This window comes from Colossoma macropomum, unplaced genomic scaffold (assembly GCF_904425465.1).
Source record: "Colossoma macropomum unplaced genomic scaffold, Colossoma_macropomum, whole genome shotgun sequence".
NCBI lineage: Eukaryota > Metazoa > Chordata > Actinopteri > Characiformes > Serrasalmidae > Colossoma > Colossoma macropomum.
Genome location: NW_023494793.1, coordinates 45,623,828 through 45,643,816, shown reverse-complemented (window position 1 = coordinate 45,643,816; position 19,989 = coordinate 45,623,828). Strand labels below are relative to the sequence as shown.

Here is a 19,989-nt window from a genome sequence, read left to right as displayed (position 1 = left end):
CATAAAAAATGCAGCTCAAAGAGCCTCACAATGAAATTAAACATCAAAATCATGTTAGTAAAACAGAAATAAAAGTGTTTGTTTGATAAAAATGGTAATAATGATGAATAAATAAAAAGGAATACGAACAAGTCAACATTAAAATTTAAAGAAAGTTTTGTAAAATAAACTCTAAGTGGTCAGTCTGTGCTGCTGCCCATCAACTGCCCATCCTGTGTGCCTGATGCTGTTACTTCGTCTGCCTTGATTGGGTGCCCACTGCTCGCCAGCCTTCTGAACTGGTCTGACCACCATGGAGCTTCTCGCTGTACAACACTGTACAAACCTCACCTGCATGAACTGACCCTCCTGAGGCTGATGCGGCTGCTGCTGCACAGACTTAGTCTATTTAAATATAACCATTGCTCCGCCTGTTTTTCCCCATTTGTGTATTTTAATATTTTATACTAACACTGTTTGCTGTCCGGTGTTGACCAGAGGAGGATGGGTTCCCCTTCTGAGTCTTGGTTCCTCTCAAAGTTTCTTCCTCTTGATCTTAGGGAGTTTTTCCTTGATTCCTTTTCTGTAAAGCTGCTTTGCTTTGACTTGACTTGACTTGATGGCAATGAGGCACTGTTACTGTGGTACTCAGTGGTTTGTATCTACACAAAAGAAAAAAAGAGGGAGTAAAGAGAGAAGAAACAGAAGAAAAGGGTAAAAAGAGAAAACAAAGAGGAGAAACAGAGCACAGTTCTAGGCTAGTAGAGGGAGAAAAAAGAGGAAAAAGGTGAAAGAAACATTGTGCTGATTTAAGACAAGGAAAGGAAAGGAGGAGGAAAGGCTGAAATCTATGGCTGAATTCATCATTCGAGTCATGTTGTTTTGGCGTCTCCTCTGTTTGTTTTTTCCCGACCATTCAGAGGGGTGTAACTCCACTCGTTACCTGTGCTCACCGGTGGTAAGACGCTGGGCTTTCGCTGGTTCATGTCTATCTGGTAGTTACATCCCTCTAACTGTGCCCAACACACTCACTGTCCCCACAGCATTATTTATTACATCCTGTTATACTATAGAAATACCAAGAAGTTCCACATTTTATATTTAAATATTTTATTTTCACTTATTAGTTTTGTTTAAGACCCATTCTTAATGGTTTTTCCTCTCTGCGCTTCCCCTCCCCTACTGTCCCGTGTCATAAACATAGGATGAGAATGGAAAAAATTAAGAATGATAGAATGAATGAAATAAGATTTGAATTAAGAACAGGAAGCTAACAGAATGCTAAGCTAAATAAAAACGTTTTCAGCTGCTGGTTAAAGCTGGTTACAGACAATGCCTGATGAATATTAACTAGTAAAGAGTTCTAGATTGTTGGTGCGCTGCTTCTGCGCTTCCTCCTGAGAACATTCCATAAAGCAGCACTGGATGATCTTAAGGCACGATTTGGACATGTTCTGTCAGGCAGTCAGAGACGTATGGAGGTGCTGATGCATTATGGGATTTAAAGGCAGTAAAAGAATTTTAAAATCAGTTCTAATCGAGTCAGGCATAACATGACATAAGGCTTGATGTGTTAACTTTAGGGGTCCTTATGTTGACATAATGGGAGGACTGTATATTACACTTGGAACCAAACGGTTCTAGCTGCAATATCTGACTTAAATATGGTGGGGAGTTTTATAAATAAGCATAAACCAGAGTGGATGTTACGATGAGTATGCAGCCATTTGACAAGTGAATAAAGAAGGCAGAAGGGAGCGTTTATAATAAATTGAATGGCAGAATGATAAGTTGTGTCAAGGTTTTTGAAGTGTTATTTGCAAGCTAATCTACAAATTGTGTCCCCATAATCAAACAATCAACAACTACATGTTTGAGAGCAAAAAAAGAGCAGAGAAAAGGTTAAACTCATGTTATATTTCTTAAATGAAATAATGCTGTTTTTGTAACATTATCAATGTGAGATTTGAAAGTTAAGGTGGAGGCTAAAGTTACTAGAAATTACTTATTTCATTTTTCAGTGAAAAGGGACCAAACTTCCTAACTGATTTAAAACTTTTGATCTCTCTTCTTCATTAACAGTGAAGTAAAAGAGAATTTTCTTTATGTAATTTTAAAAAATTGACTATTCTTCTAGATACTGGGCAAACATTATTTAAAGCACTTATTCAGAGTCTGTGAGTTTCCTAAATAGCAATAAGATAACCAGGTCATTCAGTCTGGAGTGACTGTGACACTGGGCTGGTCTAGATCAACCCTGGTCTTGGAGGCTCATCGCCCTGCACATTACTGCTTTTCCTGCAACTTTAACTCAATAATGGGCTGTTAATGAGCTGATTAGTTGGATCTGGTGTGCTGAGAGTGACAAAAACACTAAAAAGTGCAGGACAGTGAGCCTCCAGGACCAGGGCTGAGACTCAATAACTGCAGAGTTCCAAACCTCCTCTGGTATTAACATCAGAACTAAAATGTGCACCGGGAGCTTCATGGCGGGGTTTCCATGGTCGAGCAGCTGCATGAAGCCTTACATCACCAAGCACAATGCCAAGCGTCAGATGGAGTGGAGTAAAGCTAATAGGAGGATGATATGGGGCTGTTTTTCAGGGGTTGGTCTAGAACCCTTAGTTCCAGTGAAGGGGAATCTTAATGCTTCAGCACCAAGACATTTTGGACAGTTGGACACTTCCAACTTTGTGGGAACAGTTTGGGGAAGAACCTTTCCTGTTCCAGCATGACTGAGCCCCAGTGCACAAAAGCAGCTCCATAAAGGCCTGACTGGGTGAGTTTGGTGTGGAAGAACTTGACTGGCCCTCACAGAGCCCTGACCTCAACCCAATCAAACACCTTTGGGATGAACTAGAACAGAGATTGTGAGCCAGACCCTCTCGTCCAACGTCAGTGTCTGACCTCACAAAATGCTCTTTTGACTGAATGGACAAAAATTCCCACAGACTCTCTCCAACATCTTGTAGAAGCTTCCCAGAAGAGTGGAATCTGTTATAGCTGCACTCCTACCTTTCAGAGGTTAGATTTTGGGACAGATTTTAGACTTTGGCACTGGCCGAAAGTTGTATGTGTGGTAATCTAAGGCAAGTTTCACATTACCTGAGTTTACAAGTTGTGATGTATCATCAGCCAGATCATTACTGATACTACGGCAACACAGCAGAACAAGCTGGCACTCGTGGAAATTTACCTGAATACAAATAACTGTAACCATGAACTGACTAGGGCTAAAGTTATCATGCTGAACTTTAATAGAACATTACAATGCCGCTTCCACCCTCATGTAGCTAGCACTGGTTACATCAAATAACTGATTTGTTGTTCACTTCTTACATCCAAGGCTTTGTTTATTTGTTTTTATATCCAGTGTGACTCATAAAAGGAGCAAACAATGGAACAGTCAGTAAACCTTTTGTTTTATGGGCAGTGAATGCTTTGAAATTTATGCCAGCTCTGAGGCACAATGAGGAAAACATTGTCATAGCCTTTAAAAGCTGTTTAGAAGACACAGATTCACTTTCACTTGCTCTAGATCCCCTGTTCATGAGACAAATCCACTTTCTCTCTTGTTCTGTTGAAACAGACTGAGAGACCTGAACACAATTGACTGAACAGCTGTTAGAAACATCTGCTTCGAAAAGAGGATCGCCTGCTAAACCTGCTCCAACTCCTCACATAAAGACATGGACTAAGGAAAATACATGGTAGGTCATAAACTAAATATCATACATGAGTATGAGGGCTGTCAAATGATTGAAATAACTAATCAAGCTTAATCATACTACTTTGTGTCGTTAATTGTGACACAAAAAATTAATTGTATTTGTCTTATATGCTCAAAACAAAGATTTGTTCCATTTACAAATTAGTTCACGTCCAGTAACAGCGACAGTGTGTGCACGTTCCAATCAATGAGTGTATATATGGCATATATTGTAGCGTTGGCGTAGAAAAAGAGACACGGGAAACATAGCTCTTCAAAGAGTGCCCTTTTATTAACACTGCAGCAGGAGAAACCTCAGTGCTAGCTGACTCGATCAGAAAGCCGGCAGGTGAAAAGCCATACATCTCACTCTGATGGTAGGCACACAGACCCACTAACCAGCCCCACAGCTCAGCACATAACACTACAATCAACACTATAACACATGTAATGTCTCCAGAGTCACGACTGTTAACATGTTTTTAAGTCTCTCACCGCTACCACGGCGGTACCTATGGTGCTTTGCACTGGCCGCTCCACATGGCCAAGCCACCCGGGCATCCATGGCTGAACAAGCTGGTAGCAGGGTGCTACAATATCAAATGAGTGTCTATATCATAACTAACATATATAGTCAGTAAGTGTATGTATCATGTAACTCCAGCAGCACTGCTGTGTCTGATCCACTCAGACCAGCACAACACACACTAACACACCACCACCACGTCAGTGTTACTGCAGTGCTGAGAATGATCCACCACCCAAATAGTACCTGCTCTGTGAGGGTCCATGGGGGTCCTGACCACTGAAGAACAGGGTAAAGGGGTCTAACAAAGTATCAGAGAAACAGATGGCCTACAGTCTGTAACTGTAGAACTACAAAGTGCACTTATATAGTAAGTGGAGCTGATAAAATGGACAATGAGCGTAGAAACAAGGAGGTGGTCATAATGTTATGCCTGTTGTTACAGTATTAATTATTTTAGTAAGTGTTGTGTTTAAGGCCTCAAATGTGTGGTGCGTAGACATCTGGTGACAGGTGTCCTGTCAGGTGTTTCTGTCCATAAACCCATAAATAGTCCAAATATCCATTCAATATGGTGAGATGGTGTCAGATTAGATGCTAGGGCAGAAACCATGGTTTTCCACCTTTACAAGTAGCTGTGAGAGCACTCGGAGACATAACCGACTAAAATAGCTGTGCGATAATAAAATTAGGCATGGGATATTCCAGTCATTTATGAACTTTTTAATTGTGTAGCTGTGCCAGCTGTGAGACGGTGCCATTTTTCACCACTCTACCATGTTAGTCCAGTCTCATACCATAGCATCTCTTCCATTGCACCCCTACTGCTTTTTTACCTGTGGTCATCCACATCATAGCTGATGAAAAGAGTATTCCTCATAAAATAACCTTGTTTTAAAAACTGTCAGCTGTGCAATTTCCTCTATTTTAATGATGCATGCTAAAGCTACTTGAGTGCTAGCAGCTCCCCCTTGTGGAGAAGCGTCAGCTTGCTAAACTGTGAGTGTGAGTTATAAGACAGACGAACAAAAACACTTGACAAAACAATGGACAGCACATATTATCAGCATTAAGCACAGCAGCCTAGAGATAAACAGCACAACTGAACCCCATCCCAGTCAGCGTGTTCAAAACACAATCAGCATTCAATAAATAATAATGAATATATGAAATACCTAAAAATAAGTAATGGAAGTCTAGCAAATGATGTGCCAATATAGACAGAGCTTTAACCCCAGAGCTAAAAGATCATAACAACCAGAATCACCAAAATATATATGGCAGTAATAAAACCACCAGAGTGGCTAATGTGGAAAATACTGTGTCATATAATTTTACAGTCTCTTTGAGGATATTGTGGTGTTGGTTTAGGTTGTACACTATCCAAAGTCCACACTGGCTGGTGATCGTCCCGGCTGGCTTCTGTTTCCCCACCAGCTCAGGTTTGCAGCATTGTCTGGCATGGTGTCCGCTCTGCATTGCCATTGCATGTCCCTTTTCTGCATTGCCAGCACACCAATCACTCCGCCACCACTCACTCGGGGTATGCAGCACGTATGCCTCCTCCGCCACATAGTGCTGTGTTGCTTAGGTGTAGCCTCATGATTAACAGCGCCACCGATGCCACTGGAGAGCTGTGGTCAGTGTCGCTAGGTTGCCACCGTCCTGCCAAGATGCTGCCATTTGTAGCTGCCCAGAGTAGGGCTTCCAAATGCCTTCACTATTGTAACGCAGTAGGTGGATGTGCTCCATCTCTCTCCCGCTGAGCCCCAGCTGCACCATTTCTTCTACCGCCTTCTCTTTTGCCAGCTTCTCTTCTTCCTCATCAACCACTGGTAGGTTTGTTGAAGTGCCATTCCACTTTTTGCCACTTGTCAGCGCTGTCCTACTTCTGACACCAGTGTGCCATCAGCATAGAAGAGGATGCGGGGAACAGTCATAATTTCTGCTATCAGAAGTTAAATTTTATTGAAATCAAGCAGAAAAGGCACATATAGCTAACCCAAAGGGTGGAGTGGTCACCATGAGAATAAATACAATATTAAGACAGAATTCTGGAGAAAAAGTAGATGAAAAACAAACAGTCTTTAGCATGAGGTTTAGAAAGCTTCAGAGAGGTTAAAGTTAATGAAAGTTAATGGAACAAGATTTTTTCTGGGCAATTTTAGACCTTTTTAAATTGGTCCATTAATCGTGAAATTTTAACCTAATATAAAGTGTAACTGGAGGTTCCTATAATGCAAAAAAAACATTTTTGCAACTACAGGTAACCACTAGGCAATGGAACGATTCTACATCTGTTTTGGGGTGTGCATTTATCAGATACAAATTATTTTTAACGCATTTTGTTACAGGCACCATGTCTTTCAAAGAGAATAAAATTGATATGCCCAGCCCAGTTTGTCTCATTAATAACACGGAGGATGGAGGCCTTCGCATTTGTCAAGAGGCGCTAGATATTCTGGACCAGATCACTCAGCCGGTGGTGGTGGTGGCCGTGGTGGGTCTGTACCGCACTGGGAAGTCCTACCTCATGAACCGACTGGCAGGGAAACGAAAGGGTGAGCAAGACAGTTTATGCTATAGAATAGTTTTTATATTTTTCATATGGTCGATGTTATGTTAAAATATCAACAAATTAACTCAGTTCTTCCAGATTATTAGAGTCACCAAAATTAGACAAATCCCATTGACGTGAGATGTTAATAGATTGCAATTGCATCCAAGACATTTTGAGGTGAAAACACTTTACTTGAACTTCGCTACATAATATTGGCCCATATATATATATATCAAACAATTTAAAGTAACAACACTGACAGAAGATCAGGTCTCATCAGGTCATGTAATCCTATTCTGTGTTATTTAAAAGCTGTAAGCTGACCCCAGATCAGCATTCTTAGACTGATAAATTTGATAAATATGGACCATTGACATGTGATAAACATGCCATGTTATATGCTATCATGAGTTGTCATAAAATATTATGACATCTGCCATAACATCTTTATGTTTATGTTTAGCATGACTATGTCAATGTTACTTATCATGGTTCAAGTAAAGTGTTACCCAGTAGACTTCATACTATTTTTAGCCATCCATGTCTGTCTACTCTAATTTTTAAGGCTTTGCCCTGGGCAGCACCATTGAGTCCAAGACCAAGGGCATCTGGATGTGGTGTGTGCCTCACCCCCATATAGAAGACCACACACTGGTGCTGCTGGACACTGAGGGACTGGGAGACGTGGACAAGGTGTGGACAGAAACTCTCCAAATGTGCAAGTTTAATAGTACATTATAGTACAAATACTCTAGATAAACCCCACCCATTTGTTTTAACATCTGTGTTTGGAATGTATATTTATTTTTATTTATTTTAATGGATTTCAACATAATGTCTCAAATGTGTCACTCGAGTGAAGCATTCATCATCATACTGAGGGCTTGTATTTTTAGGGGGATGAGAAACATGATGTGTGGATCTTCTGCCTGGCTGTTCTGCTCAGCAGCACTGTGGTCTACAACAGCTTAGGAGTCATAGACAACATGGCACTAGAGAAACTGCAGTATCCTTAAATTAAACACACATAACCTCAACAACTGTATGCAAAAGTTTGGACACACTTGGCTATAACACTTTGTTAATTAAAAAAAAAAGTCTATGGAGCAAAAAGTATGATTTCTCTGCAGATGTCAACACGAAGTCACTGTATAATTGATAACTTTGAAAATAAAATAGTAATTGTGGCATGTGCAAAAGTTTGGAAACCATTCAATATTAAATCAGTAACCAGCTAGGAGTCTTTCTGTTCTTGTTCTAGGAATTTTCACCCAGTATTTACTGGCATAACACTTCTAGTTCTGTGATATTCCTGGGCCGCCTTGCATGCCCAATATCCCAGATTTTCAATGATGTTCAGGTTAGGGGACTGGGAAGTAGCTCATGGTGGATTTTGAGGTACGTTTTGGATCACTGTCCTGATTTATTTTCAGTTGCAGTTTCTTGAATGACTCAGTTTGCTTCCAGAATGTGCTATTTAGTGGAATTAATTTTTCTATCTTTTTGCCCAGTGTTTTCTGTGCAACTGGCTGCCACACAACCCCAAAGTATGATAGATCCACCCCCATGCTTAACAGTCAGCTGTAACGTATGAACAGAAAGCAGACGCTCGCGGTTTGAAAACAAAAAGGAAGCTTTACTTGGGGAATCAGGGATGAGCACCGTAGTCAGATAACGAGCATGGGTCAGTTCCAGAAAACACAGCAAGATGAGAATGGCTACCATAACAGACAAGGGCAAAACAGGTCGAAGTCCACAAAACAAGCAAAGGTTCAAAATCACAAATCCAAATAACCAGGCAGAAGTACAAAAGGGCAAATCCAAAAACAGAGTCAGAGAAAATGATACGAATAAAGTCATAACCAGGAAAACAATCAGAAAGAAAACGCTCAGTAGTTTCGTAGAGAAAGCAATACCTCACAAAGATTCTAACTAAAGCCCGGCTTAAATACTATCTAAATAGTATTAAATACTATTAGATAGTATTTAATACTATCTAAATAGTATAAATACTATCTAAAACAGCTGCAAAGCATTAGTATTCAGGCAAACTTGAGCGATGATTTGAGGATGAGGATCTCTCCGGAGTCATGTGACTTTGCTGAGGAGTCTGGGAAATGGAGTTCGTGTCAGAACACGCGAGTGAGGGAACTAGCTCCGTCTGATGAGTGGCAGGAAGCGTGAATTCAGCACAGTGTTCTTTTCATCAGATGCTGCTCCTTTTATTCCCAGACACAGCTTTAGTAATTCTTTGGGTGATTTTTAAAAACACTAAAAAGTACTTTCCTGAAAAGTACTGTACGCAGATATGTCACAAAACTGACGGAGCACATTAACGTGACCTCGGATGCAGTAGGTGGTGAAGAAGCGTACAGCAAATCCACAGAGTTCATGCATGTTTTCCCATCCTTTGTATGGACTGTGCGAGACTTCACCCTGGACCTGGATGGAAAACCAATCACAGCTGATCAATACCTGGAAAGCGCACTGACGTTAAAGCAGGGTGAGGAGGCACACAATGTCATTTTGTCATATGCAGTACATGTATGTGTATGTTTGTGTACCCTGAACTAATTTCCAATTTAATGAATAAAAGTCAAGTCGAAAACAAGGACTTTTTTTTTCGCAAAACCAGCTGCATTTATACACCAATGCTACTTTTATCATGGAGTATTACAAAATGCTATTTAATTACATTAGGTAAATTGTAGATCTAATAAGATTTCCACTCAGTAGACACTAGATTAAGCAACCATTCCAATCTTACAAATGTAAGCCCTTAAATGGCCAGAGCCCACCAGCAGGCCCACATTTTAATATATGCTTCTTTAGCCTAAAAACAGCTCAGCCAGTTTGCATTGAAGTCCCTGTAGTTACTGAATAATAACCCTTATTATGTAATAACCCTGGGATTTTAAGAGGTTAACCGAAATGAAGTTCCTACATGACAGAGCTGAGGCAGCTCTTAAATATGAGGAAGATACTGAATATTGGTTGACAAAATCACCTTTTTCAGTTGTTGCCCAGGATTTTTGGAGGCATTTGCAGTCCAAAGTCCTGAATTTCTTTGCACTGAACTGTGGTTTTTCAGCCATACTGAAGCAGAGTAAATGCTGAGTTTCTTACTTTTGCATTGATATTTAGGATAAATGCTGCCGAAGCTTTTCCACAGTGGTGATTTTTCTATGCAACTGAATTATTTGGTAAGGTTGACCACACTATGGCAGTGATTTGTTGCTTGCAATATTATTTGTCTACTTTTGTGTACGTTCAACTGAAGGGAACACAGACAATGTTGTAAAGTACAACAAGACAAGAAGCAGCCTGCGGGACTTCTTTGCTGTGCGCAAGTGCTTTGTGTTTGAGCGGCCAGGCAGCACTAAGCAGATGAAGAAGATGGAAGAGCTGATGGATGATGACCTGGATGAGTCTTTTGTGCAGCAGTCAGAGGCCTTCTGCACCTACATCTATACCAACTCAAAACCCAAAACCATGAGGGGAGGCCTGGGAGTGACCGGCAGGAGTAAGTAATTGTAAAAGTCAAATACTTGCATCATTTACTGTTGTGTATTTGCATATTAGCCATACTGACACAAATAGACCTGCAGACAAGATTCATGGCAATCATACCTTAAATCTAAGGCACAAATGTCTTATTTTGTTCAAGAATGCACCTAAAAATTTTGCTATTGCACAAGAAATCTCTAAATGATTGTTTCAATACACAGGAGAATTCAGCAATATCTGATAATTGGATATTTTGCCCTTTGCATGTAATATCAAATATATAAAGTATGTAAGTGGTCCAGTGGAAGTGGAGCGATGTGATCTTAAAAAGTTGAAACTTTGGTGTTCTCCCTTGTTCTGATACTGCTCCATCTCACAAGGCCCGTTTCAGACGAGACGCCAGCCTGATATCTTTTGTACACACATTTACGTTGTAAAACATAAATGATTGATTATGTTCTACAATATGATGATAATCAATCATTTACATTCTACAAACATTACACACTGTCATCCATTTTGGCTGTGCAAATGGTGGAGTAGATCATGTTGTGGTTGGTATAGTGTGGGGGGTAACACCTCTGCCTTCTATGCTGTAGACTGGGGTTCAGTCTAGGTAAGCCTGGGTAAGTATCCTACACTATACCAATAAGAGTCCTGGGGCAAGACTCCTAACACTACCTTCACCTACCTGTGTAAAATGATCAAACTGTTGCTCTGGATAAGAGCGTCTGCCAAATGCCATAAATGTTAGAAGGACATGCATTTTTTTACCCTCAGCACTTTTCTGACTTGTGGTTGGGCAATCATTTCAATCCTGTATATCTGCTGAAAAGTGTTTATAGCATAAAATACTTAGCTGGTTTAACCTTTTATAATGGCCAATAACAGGATGGGCCTAATCTTGAGTTATGCATAGATAACAGTATCCTTGACAATCATGTGGTTGATGTGAGTTGCCCCACCCACAAAACTTTAGCCCTCTGAGGAGACTCAACTTGGACGTTCCCAGGCTCCACCCACTCTCATTCTCTCTCACACACCTGCAGCTCATTTCAAAGACATTAAGACGGCTACACATACACCGATCAGGCATAACATTCTGACCACCTCCTTGTTTCTACACTCATTGTCCATTTTATCAGCTCCACTTACTATATAGGTGCACTTTGTAGTTCTACAGTTACAGACTGTAGTCCATCTGTTTCTCTGATACTTTGTTAGCCCCCTTTTACCCTGTTCTTCAGTGGTCAGGACCCCCATGGACCCTCACAGAGCAGGTACTATTTGGATGGTGGATCATTCTCAGCACTGCAGTAACACTGACGTGGTGGTGGTGTGTTAGTGTGTGTTGTGCTGGTCTGAGTGGATCAGACACAGCAGTGCTGCTGGAGTGTTTTAAACACCTCAGTGTCACTGCTGGACTGAGAATAGTCCACCAACCAAAAATATCCAGCCAACAGCGTCCTGTGGGCAGCGTCCTGTGACCACTGATGAAGGACTAGAGGATGACCAACACAAACTGTGCAGCAGCAGATGAGCCATCGTCTCTGACTTTACATCTACAAGGTGGACCGACAAGGTAGGAGTGTCTAATAGAGTGGACAGTGAGTGGACACAGTGTTTAAAAACTCCAGCAGCACTGCTGTGTCTGATCCACTCAGACCAGCACAACACACACTAACACACCACCACCACGTCAGTGTTACTGCAGTGCTGAGAATGATCCACCACCCAAAGAGTACCTGCTCTGTGAGGGTCCATGGGGGTCCTGACTCAGTTTAGCTCAGTTTCAGTATTGTACTAAAACTGTGTTCACTGGGATGTTAGACCATATCAACACAATCATCATGCATTTCTCCAACATTGCTTTCCTGCTAAAACATATTAGTCATTAATATGGATGCTGCAAGAACAAGGTCACATCACTGAAACAGACATCTAAGCAGTTTATTAACATGACTCTGGATGTAATAAAGTATTAGGCACATAAATGTTAAAACTACACTGGAATAATCATCTTAAAATGTTTGTTTCAGTGTTGGCCACTCTGGCACAGACGTATGTTGAGGCGATCAGCAGTGGTCAGGTCCCGTCTCTGGACAATGCAGTGGAATCTCTGACTTGGATTCATAACAGTCGTGCCGTCCAGGAAGCTGTGGAGTTCTACCACTGTGAGATGACCAAAAAGGTCCAGTTCCCCACGGAGACTCAGCAGGAGCTTTCTGACATCCATGCAGGTGTAGAGAAAGAGGCTATCAGTATCTTCATCAAAGGCTCCTTCAACGATCAGAACCAGGAATACCAGAGAGATCTTGTGGTAAAGTGGCATCAGCTGCTAGCATCACACAACTGAAAGCTGGTTAATGTTAATGTAGCAAACCAGTTTGGTAACACTTGGTCCCTAGTAGATGATTAATAAACACCTAACAGAGAATGACTTACACATCAGCAAAGTACAGTGAAGTAGCAGTAGGGCAGCATCTGAATACACTGAAGTGAATACCTTAAAGATTTACTGTTTATATATGACTTACATTAAGTAGATGTCTAAGCCAAATAAAGTGAAATCCAGCTGAATTCAGCAGATTATCAACAAATTTTATTTACGTAGTTAATTAAAAGTGTCTTGATAATCTACTGAATATATTTACTGCTGCTACATCATTAATATATTGTTGATGTTATTGAGAAGGACCACTCAAAAAAAGTGTCACCACCAGTTTTTCTAACTTACAATTAAATGCTTGAATTTGGTCACACTGTCTCCTGGTGGTGTAAGGGCCCAGCCTGTACCGCCGGCCACCAGCAGAGGGCGACAGCTTCCTCTACTTAAGGCTGTGGCAAACACCAGCCCTTTGTCACACCTTTGTAGAGGGGTGACCGGTACGGTACTTAGCCCAGGTGGGTATTTAAACAAAAAGAAAAGAAAAGAAAAGTAAAGAAAAGAGAGCTGGAAAAACAAAAGAGAGAAATTGCCCCAAAACTACTTAAAAACCCAAAAAGAAGGCTTGAAAAAGAAACAACTCCAAGACATAAAATAAGTTTAAACAGGTGCAAAAAGGGCAAACAGGTGAAACATAAAATTGACCATACTCTCATAATTACAGAGAAAGTGTCTTTTGTTTTCTGATTATCTTTTACAGTATTTCACTTTTCTATCTCAGCCTTTGTTTGAGTACTCAGTACAATCACCAAATTCACATTCCATCACCTCATTAAATTCATTTAAGACCCTTTTTCATGGGTTTTCCTCTCTGCACTTGGCTCCGCCTCCCTGTTGGCATTTTAACCTCTTTTTGGCAAGCTGCACAGGATGGCATCCCTCAGGAAAAATAGGTTTATCATTTTTATTTCATCCCAAAATAGGGTTAATAAGTGTGAAGACCATTTTTGTAATATTCAGTGTCTTATAAATTACATATTATGTGATGGTATTTTTTGCTGAAATATGTTTGTTGCCTAAAAGCAACATTATCTGACACTGGAATGGATATAGCCAGAAGCCAGCCAAGTGTTTCTTATGCTGCCACTTGAGATGACAGAATTATTATTTATTTAGTACATTTTTATGTACTATTTAATGTATTCAATAAAAATATTTAACATTTAATGTATATGCAGTATTAGTGACTAGAAGCCTATTCTAGCCAATTCTGCGATGTAACACTCAACATACAGTATATTTTTCTAAAACCACGTTTTATTTACAGAATTCTGAATCAATTCTGAAAATGACTTGATTGTTTTTATGTTTTGCTTTTAAACAACTGTTTGCTGTGCAAGAAATTGAAAAATTATGTCAGTGTTAAATTATGATAACATAGTTTTACTGAAACAATATGAAACAAAATTCATTCCTCTTTGAAGAATTCTTAGTATTATAGATCAGAAAATTGTCTCTGGACTTGGTGTCATTTCAAATATGTATAATACTGTGTTCCATATGATACTCTGTATTATTTCTTTCCATTGTTGCACAATGTTGCCTCAAGGCAACATATTTCACAAGGACCCCTGTACACATTATTAACAAAAATGTTTTGTATTTTAATAATCAGATACATTTTGTGAGGGAAAAGTGAAGCAAACATTTTGCCATGCATGCAAAAGAGGGTTAAATTTAACATAAACATAGTTTTTTTCATTTTTCATCCTCAGAAATGCCTTAAGAAGGAGTATGAGGAGTTTGTTAAACGGAATATGGAAGAATCCCGCAAAGCATGCGGGTCTATCATTTCTCGGGTGTTCTGTCCTCTGGAGGAGGCAGTGAAGGAAGGTACTTACATGCAGCCTGGAGGCTACACAGAGTACTGCAGTGCCCTGGAGGAAGCAGTTCAGCAGTACAGGTCAGAGAAAGGCCACGGACCTATGGTGAGTTGCAATTTAGCCACTAACACATTTTCGTAATAATAATAACAACTGAAACATTCATATCAATTCAAGCCCTAGTATTACCTCTAAAATATCTTACTTGAACATTTATATCCTAATTGTGTTCTTCTCAGCTTGAGGAGGTACTGTCGAATTACCTGGCCGAGAAGAGTGCAGTGGGAGGGAACATTCTTGCAGCTGACCGCTCCCTCAGTGAAGCTGAGCAGAAGACAGAGGGTAAAACACACGACTGTTAGTCTCGCAAGACTTCCAGTTTCATTACTTAGCATGGTCAAGAACTGCTTACTAAGTCTGTCACGATTATTGCATATTAACCAGATTGCAATTGATTTAAACTTTTAAAATTATTTGAGCTGACCACAATTATTTTCTAAAGCTATTAGCTTGTTTGTTTGCTTGATGTTTGATAATAAAACATTTAGAGGGCGGCGCTGAGCGACGTTTGTTTGATGTTTGTTAATGATGCCTTTAGAGGGCGGCAGTGAGTGACATTTGTTTATCTGATGGTTGTTAATGATGCCTTTAGAGGGCGGCACTGAGCGACGTTTGTTTATCTGATGGTTGTTAATGATGCCTTTAGAGGGCGGCGCTGAGTGACGTTTGTTTATCTAATGGTTGTTAATGATGCCTTTAGAGGGCAGCGCTGAGCGACGTTTGTTTATTTGATGGTTGTTGATGACGCCTTTAGAGGGCGGCGCTGAGCGACGTTTGTTTGTTTGATGGTCGTTAATGATGCCTTTAGAGGGCGGCGCTGAGTGACGTTTGTTTATTTGATGGTTGTTGATGACGCCTTTAGAGGGCGGCGCTGAGCGACGTTTGTTTGTTTGATGGTCGTTAATGACGCCTTTAGAGGGCGGCGCTGAGCTCGTTTGTTTATTTGATGGTTGTTAATGACGCCTTTAGAGGGCGGCGCTGAGCGACATTTGTTTGTTTGATGGTCGTTAATGACGACTTTAGAGGGCGGCTCTGAGCGACGTTTTTTTGATGGTTGTTAATGACGCCTTTAGAGGGCGGCGCTGAGCGACGTTTTTTTGATGGTTGTTAATGACGCCTTTAGAGGGCGGCGCTGAGCTCGTTTGTTTGTTTTTGATGGTTGTTAATGACGCCTTTAGAGTGCGGCGCTGAGCTCGTTTGTTTGTTTTTGATGGTTGTTAATGACGCCTTTAGAGGGCGGCGCTGAGCTCGTTTGTTTGTTTGATGGTTGTTAATGACGCCTCTAGAGGGCGGCGCTGAGCTTGTTTGTTTGTTTGATGTTTGTTAATGACACCTTTAGAGGGCGGCGCTGAGCGACATTTGTTTGATGTTTGATGATGACGCCTTTAGAGGGCGGTGCTGAGCGACGTTTGTTTGATGTTTGTTGATGACGCCTTTAGAGGGCGGCGCTGAGCTCGTTTGTTTGTTTGATGGTTGTTAATAATGCCTTTAGAGAGATAAATGGAGAGGCTATTTTGTGGAGCTGTTTAAACCTCCCCATGCCTGTTCATCTTTCTTTCTAGAGGAAAAGCGTCAGAAAGAGGCTTTGGAGCAGCAGAACAGACAACTAGAAGAACAGAAGAAATTCCAGGAGCAGCTGATTCAAGATCAGAAGAAATCCCACGAGGAACACATCGAGCAGCTGAAGAAGAAAATGGAAGAAGAGAGGAAACGTTCAGAGGAGCAATTTAGGCGAACACAGCAAGCTTTACATCAGGTAACTACTTATTGATAAAAGACCCTTGAAGGTATTAGTGCTTAGAGACGGTTGCCATGCGGTGATTTGTAGAGTGTTGCCACAGTTATTTCTGGTCACTGCTGGTCAGAGTTGGCCAATGTCCTTCGCTTCTTTTTGGCTGCATTCACATTACAAGCCTCATAGCTCAAATCTGAATTTTTGCTCTGATCCAATCTTTCTGACTCGATGGTTCTCATTCGTGTAGGTAAGTGACCCAAACCTGTAATTAATGAAACGACCTGCACGCGCACATCCTAATCAATAACTTCATATTAATGAACCACATGCATCATGAACATCAAGCTAACCAGCAGAACGAGCCTTCATCACGAAGATAATTCAGCTGTTTGTTTTCAGATTGAGAATGTGAAAGAATATCTTGTACAGTGCAGCTTTAAGTCCTATTAGATCTGTCCCTGAGACAGTCTATAAAAAGACTGATCTACTACGTGACACCTTGATTTTACACCTACTGCTACTAATTTACTGACAGATATTTTAGGGATATTTTTTCTCCCCCAGACTGCCTAGTAGGGGTTTTGTCATGAAGCCATAAATCTACTCCAGTCTATTCTACTGTTGAGACTGACACATCGGGTCACATAAAGGTTAAATGCTTTCTAGGCTTGTGTGATCCAATGTTTTGTGCGAGCAGACTAAAAATCAGTAGCACAAAGTAAAATCTAGCAGACGTCACATAGATGTAACATTTGAAAAAGTTTTATTATTTTAAAAGAGCCGCTGGAAATCTTTTGGTCACTGTGTGGTAAACTGGCAGGTTTTCGAGTCCAACAATGATACGTAATAGATAAGCTAATGCACCTCCACTAACACTAGAGCTGACCAGTGCAGCAGCAGATGGTGAGGACTCTACTTTACTCTACTAGTGAGGGTTTTTACTCACGGTTTTGAGTAGTGATTGACGCCTTTGAATGATGTGAATATGTTTTTATTATTTTAACTAACAGATGCTAAAGTAGTTATGGTACCTCTACCTTCTTAATGCATCCTTGGCAGCGCACTCACAGAGGCACTTGTGTAATATAGGGTGACTCAAAAAGATTAATCCGATTTCAAAGCGCCATATTTTTACAACCGTGAGGCACTGAGGAACCAATCACAATCCAATTGAAAGAGGGGGTCATAGAGTTTCTGACTGTCAGTGGAAGATGGCTCCCTTCAGTCTGAGAGGAGATGAGACCCCTGAGCAGAAAGCGTTCTGCGTTCTCCACTTCAATAAGAGTGAATCCGTCATAACTGTGCAGTGTGATTTTCGTGGGCAGTGAAGCTCCAACAGCTCAGAGCGTTCGGCGTTGGTTCCACAACACTGGATGATCTCCGAAATCGCACTGAAAGAGCCGTGAGTGCAGCGACACCCGACACGCTTAATCCAGTATGTGATGAGTTTGACTATGGTGTTGATGTTGTCTGTACAGCTGGAGGAGGTTCAGACTGAGACCTTCTACAATTACATAATAAACTTTATGCTCATTTAAACCATTTACAGTTCACTGCACTGATCTGTAATGATTTACAAGAGAAATAAATCGTTTTGAAATCAGATTAATTTTTTGGAATCACGCTAGTGTGTATAATGATAGTGACTTCAGTCTTGAAATACTGACATCCGGAATGTTTGAAGGAATGAATGTTCTTCATTCTACAGCTCATTCTACCGGTGAAATGAAAATTGATTTTTCATTAATATAATAAAATAAAATATTTCTTCCTCATAACTCTGTTATCAGATGAACTAGGACTCTGTTGTCTCGGTGTGTGAAATGTTGTTGAGCTGCTAGCGAGCAATGAGGGGTGAAAGGGGAAGAGTGAGAACCCCTGCTGTGAAAAACTATACACACCTCTCCACAAAGCTTTCTCATGACTGCAGCTTTCTTAATATCAAACAGTCCTGCACAACTGACACAATAAACACACAGCATGTATTATAACAATAAACAAACAACAAAATCTTTGAAATGTAACTGAAAACCCAGAAATCATGAATGGGATTGACTCACTATCAGCCCATGTTTTATGTTTCATTGTTTCAGGAGCAGATACGGTTGATGCAAGAGGGCTTTTGGAAGAAAAGTGCAGAGATGCAGGAGCAAATCGATAAACTGACAAAGGAGATAAAAAGGAAAAAAAAGAAGAGGTGGTATCAGAGAATTTAAAAATTTTTAATTGGTGACCTTTGGAAGTTACTTTTAATTAGAATTTAATTTAAATCCTAGATTTATGACTTGATCATGTGTTTATGGGAACTGATTTTTTAAAGATGTTGAAAATAGATGCACAGTCCGGTTGAAATGAAACAATAATCGTGAGGTTAAAATGCGGTCTGTAGATTTTACTCAAGCGGACTTTAATTAGATTAGATTAGATTAGATAATCCTTTATTAATCCCACAACGGGGAAATTTGTGGTGTTACAGCAGCACAGAAGACAGAGCAGCAGGAAATATACAAACAATATATAAAATAGAATAAACAATAAAAGTATAAAGATATATATGTATATGTACAAAGATTAAAAGAAAAATATACTAAGTATTAAATTTAAATTTAGAAATGTAGAAATGTATGTATTGTAGTGAGTATTGCACAGTGAATAAAATAGCAAATAAATAAACAGTAAATAAATGGAGAAATATTGCACTTGACATAATTGCACATAATGGTGTTAAACATGTTGACAGTGATCCGCAGTGAATATACTACGCATGGTGGGTTGAGATATTGCACACAGTAAAGTGCTGTGGCAGTGATGTTGAGAGTTCTTGCACATGGAAAGTAATTGTAAACTACTGTCTACTGAGTGCCGTGACTGTTATAGAGTCTGACAGCAGCTGGGAGGAAGGACCTGCGGTATCTCTCCTTCACGCACCGCGGGTGCCGCAGCCGGGCACTGAAGGAGCTGCTCAGTGCTGTCAGAGAGCGGTGCATGGGGTGGGACAGGTTCTTCAGCATGTTTGTTTATCATGCTGGGGTGAAATAAAAAAATCATTTTTTTTAACCTGATTTTCCCAATTTAGTCGTCTCCAATTCCACCCGCTAGTTAGGACTCCCCCAATCACACGATACTGTCAGCGCTAGGAGGGTGAAGGCTAACACAGGCTTCCTCCGAGACCTGTGAAGCCAACCACCGCATCTTTTCGAGCTGCTGCTCACGCAACGTCACCGGACAGCTGAACGCGCTCGGAGGAAAGCGCCAACCGCCAGATCTGTTACGTCAGCTAACAGACGCCTGCGCTGACTAGCATCGCGTTAAGTGATGGGGGGAGAAGGAACTCGTGATCTTCTGATGATAGGACCAACGCTTAGACGGTCGCGCCACTCCGGAGCCCCAAGGGGACTTAAATCTTAATTGAAACATGTAGAAATTATGGACAACAATAAACAAGTATGATTTTTACAAATTTAATGAAATAATTTTGAATATTGAAACTTAGAAAGAGTAATATGTTTTGATCAAATTGTAGCCCTGCACAGTTTTTCACGTCTTACTTCGAGATGGCAAAATTAATTCAAGTTTTTGTCAGAAAAAGTTACTGAATTTTTTCAAAGAAATAAAATAAAACAGTTTTAATTTTTAAAAAATGT

The 19,989-nt window shown here is 40.4% G+C and overlaps 1 protein-coding gene across 1 annotated transcript; it reads left to right on the top strand.

The window, feature by feature from the left end:
* The first annotated feature begins 3,498 nt into the window (after positions 1–3,498).
* On the top strand, positions 3,499–18,779 carry LOC118814008 (guanylate-binding protein 1-like). The gene is made up of 11 exons (XM_036579680.1): positions 3,499–3,689; positions 6,569–6,775; positions 7,340–7,467; positions 7,671–7,780; positions 9,081–9,277; positions 10,055–10,297; positions 12,321–12,601; positions 14,443–14,655; positions 14,790–14,892; positions 16,173–16,366; positions 18,439–18,779. The coding sequence occupies exons 2-11, from the start codon at positions 6,574–6,576 to the stop codon at positions 18,559–18,561; spliced, it is 1,794 nt and encodes a 597-aa protein (XP_036435573.1). The 5' UTR covers positions 3,499–3,689; positions 6,569–6,573; the 3' UTR covers positions 18,562–18,779.
* Positions 18,780–19,989: the final 1,210 nt, after the last annotated feature.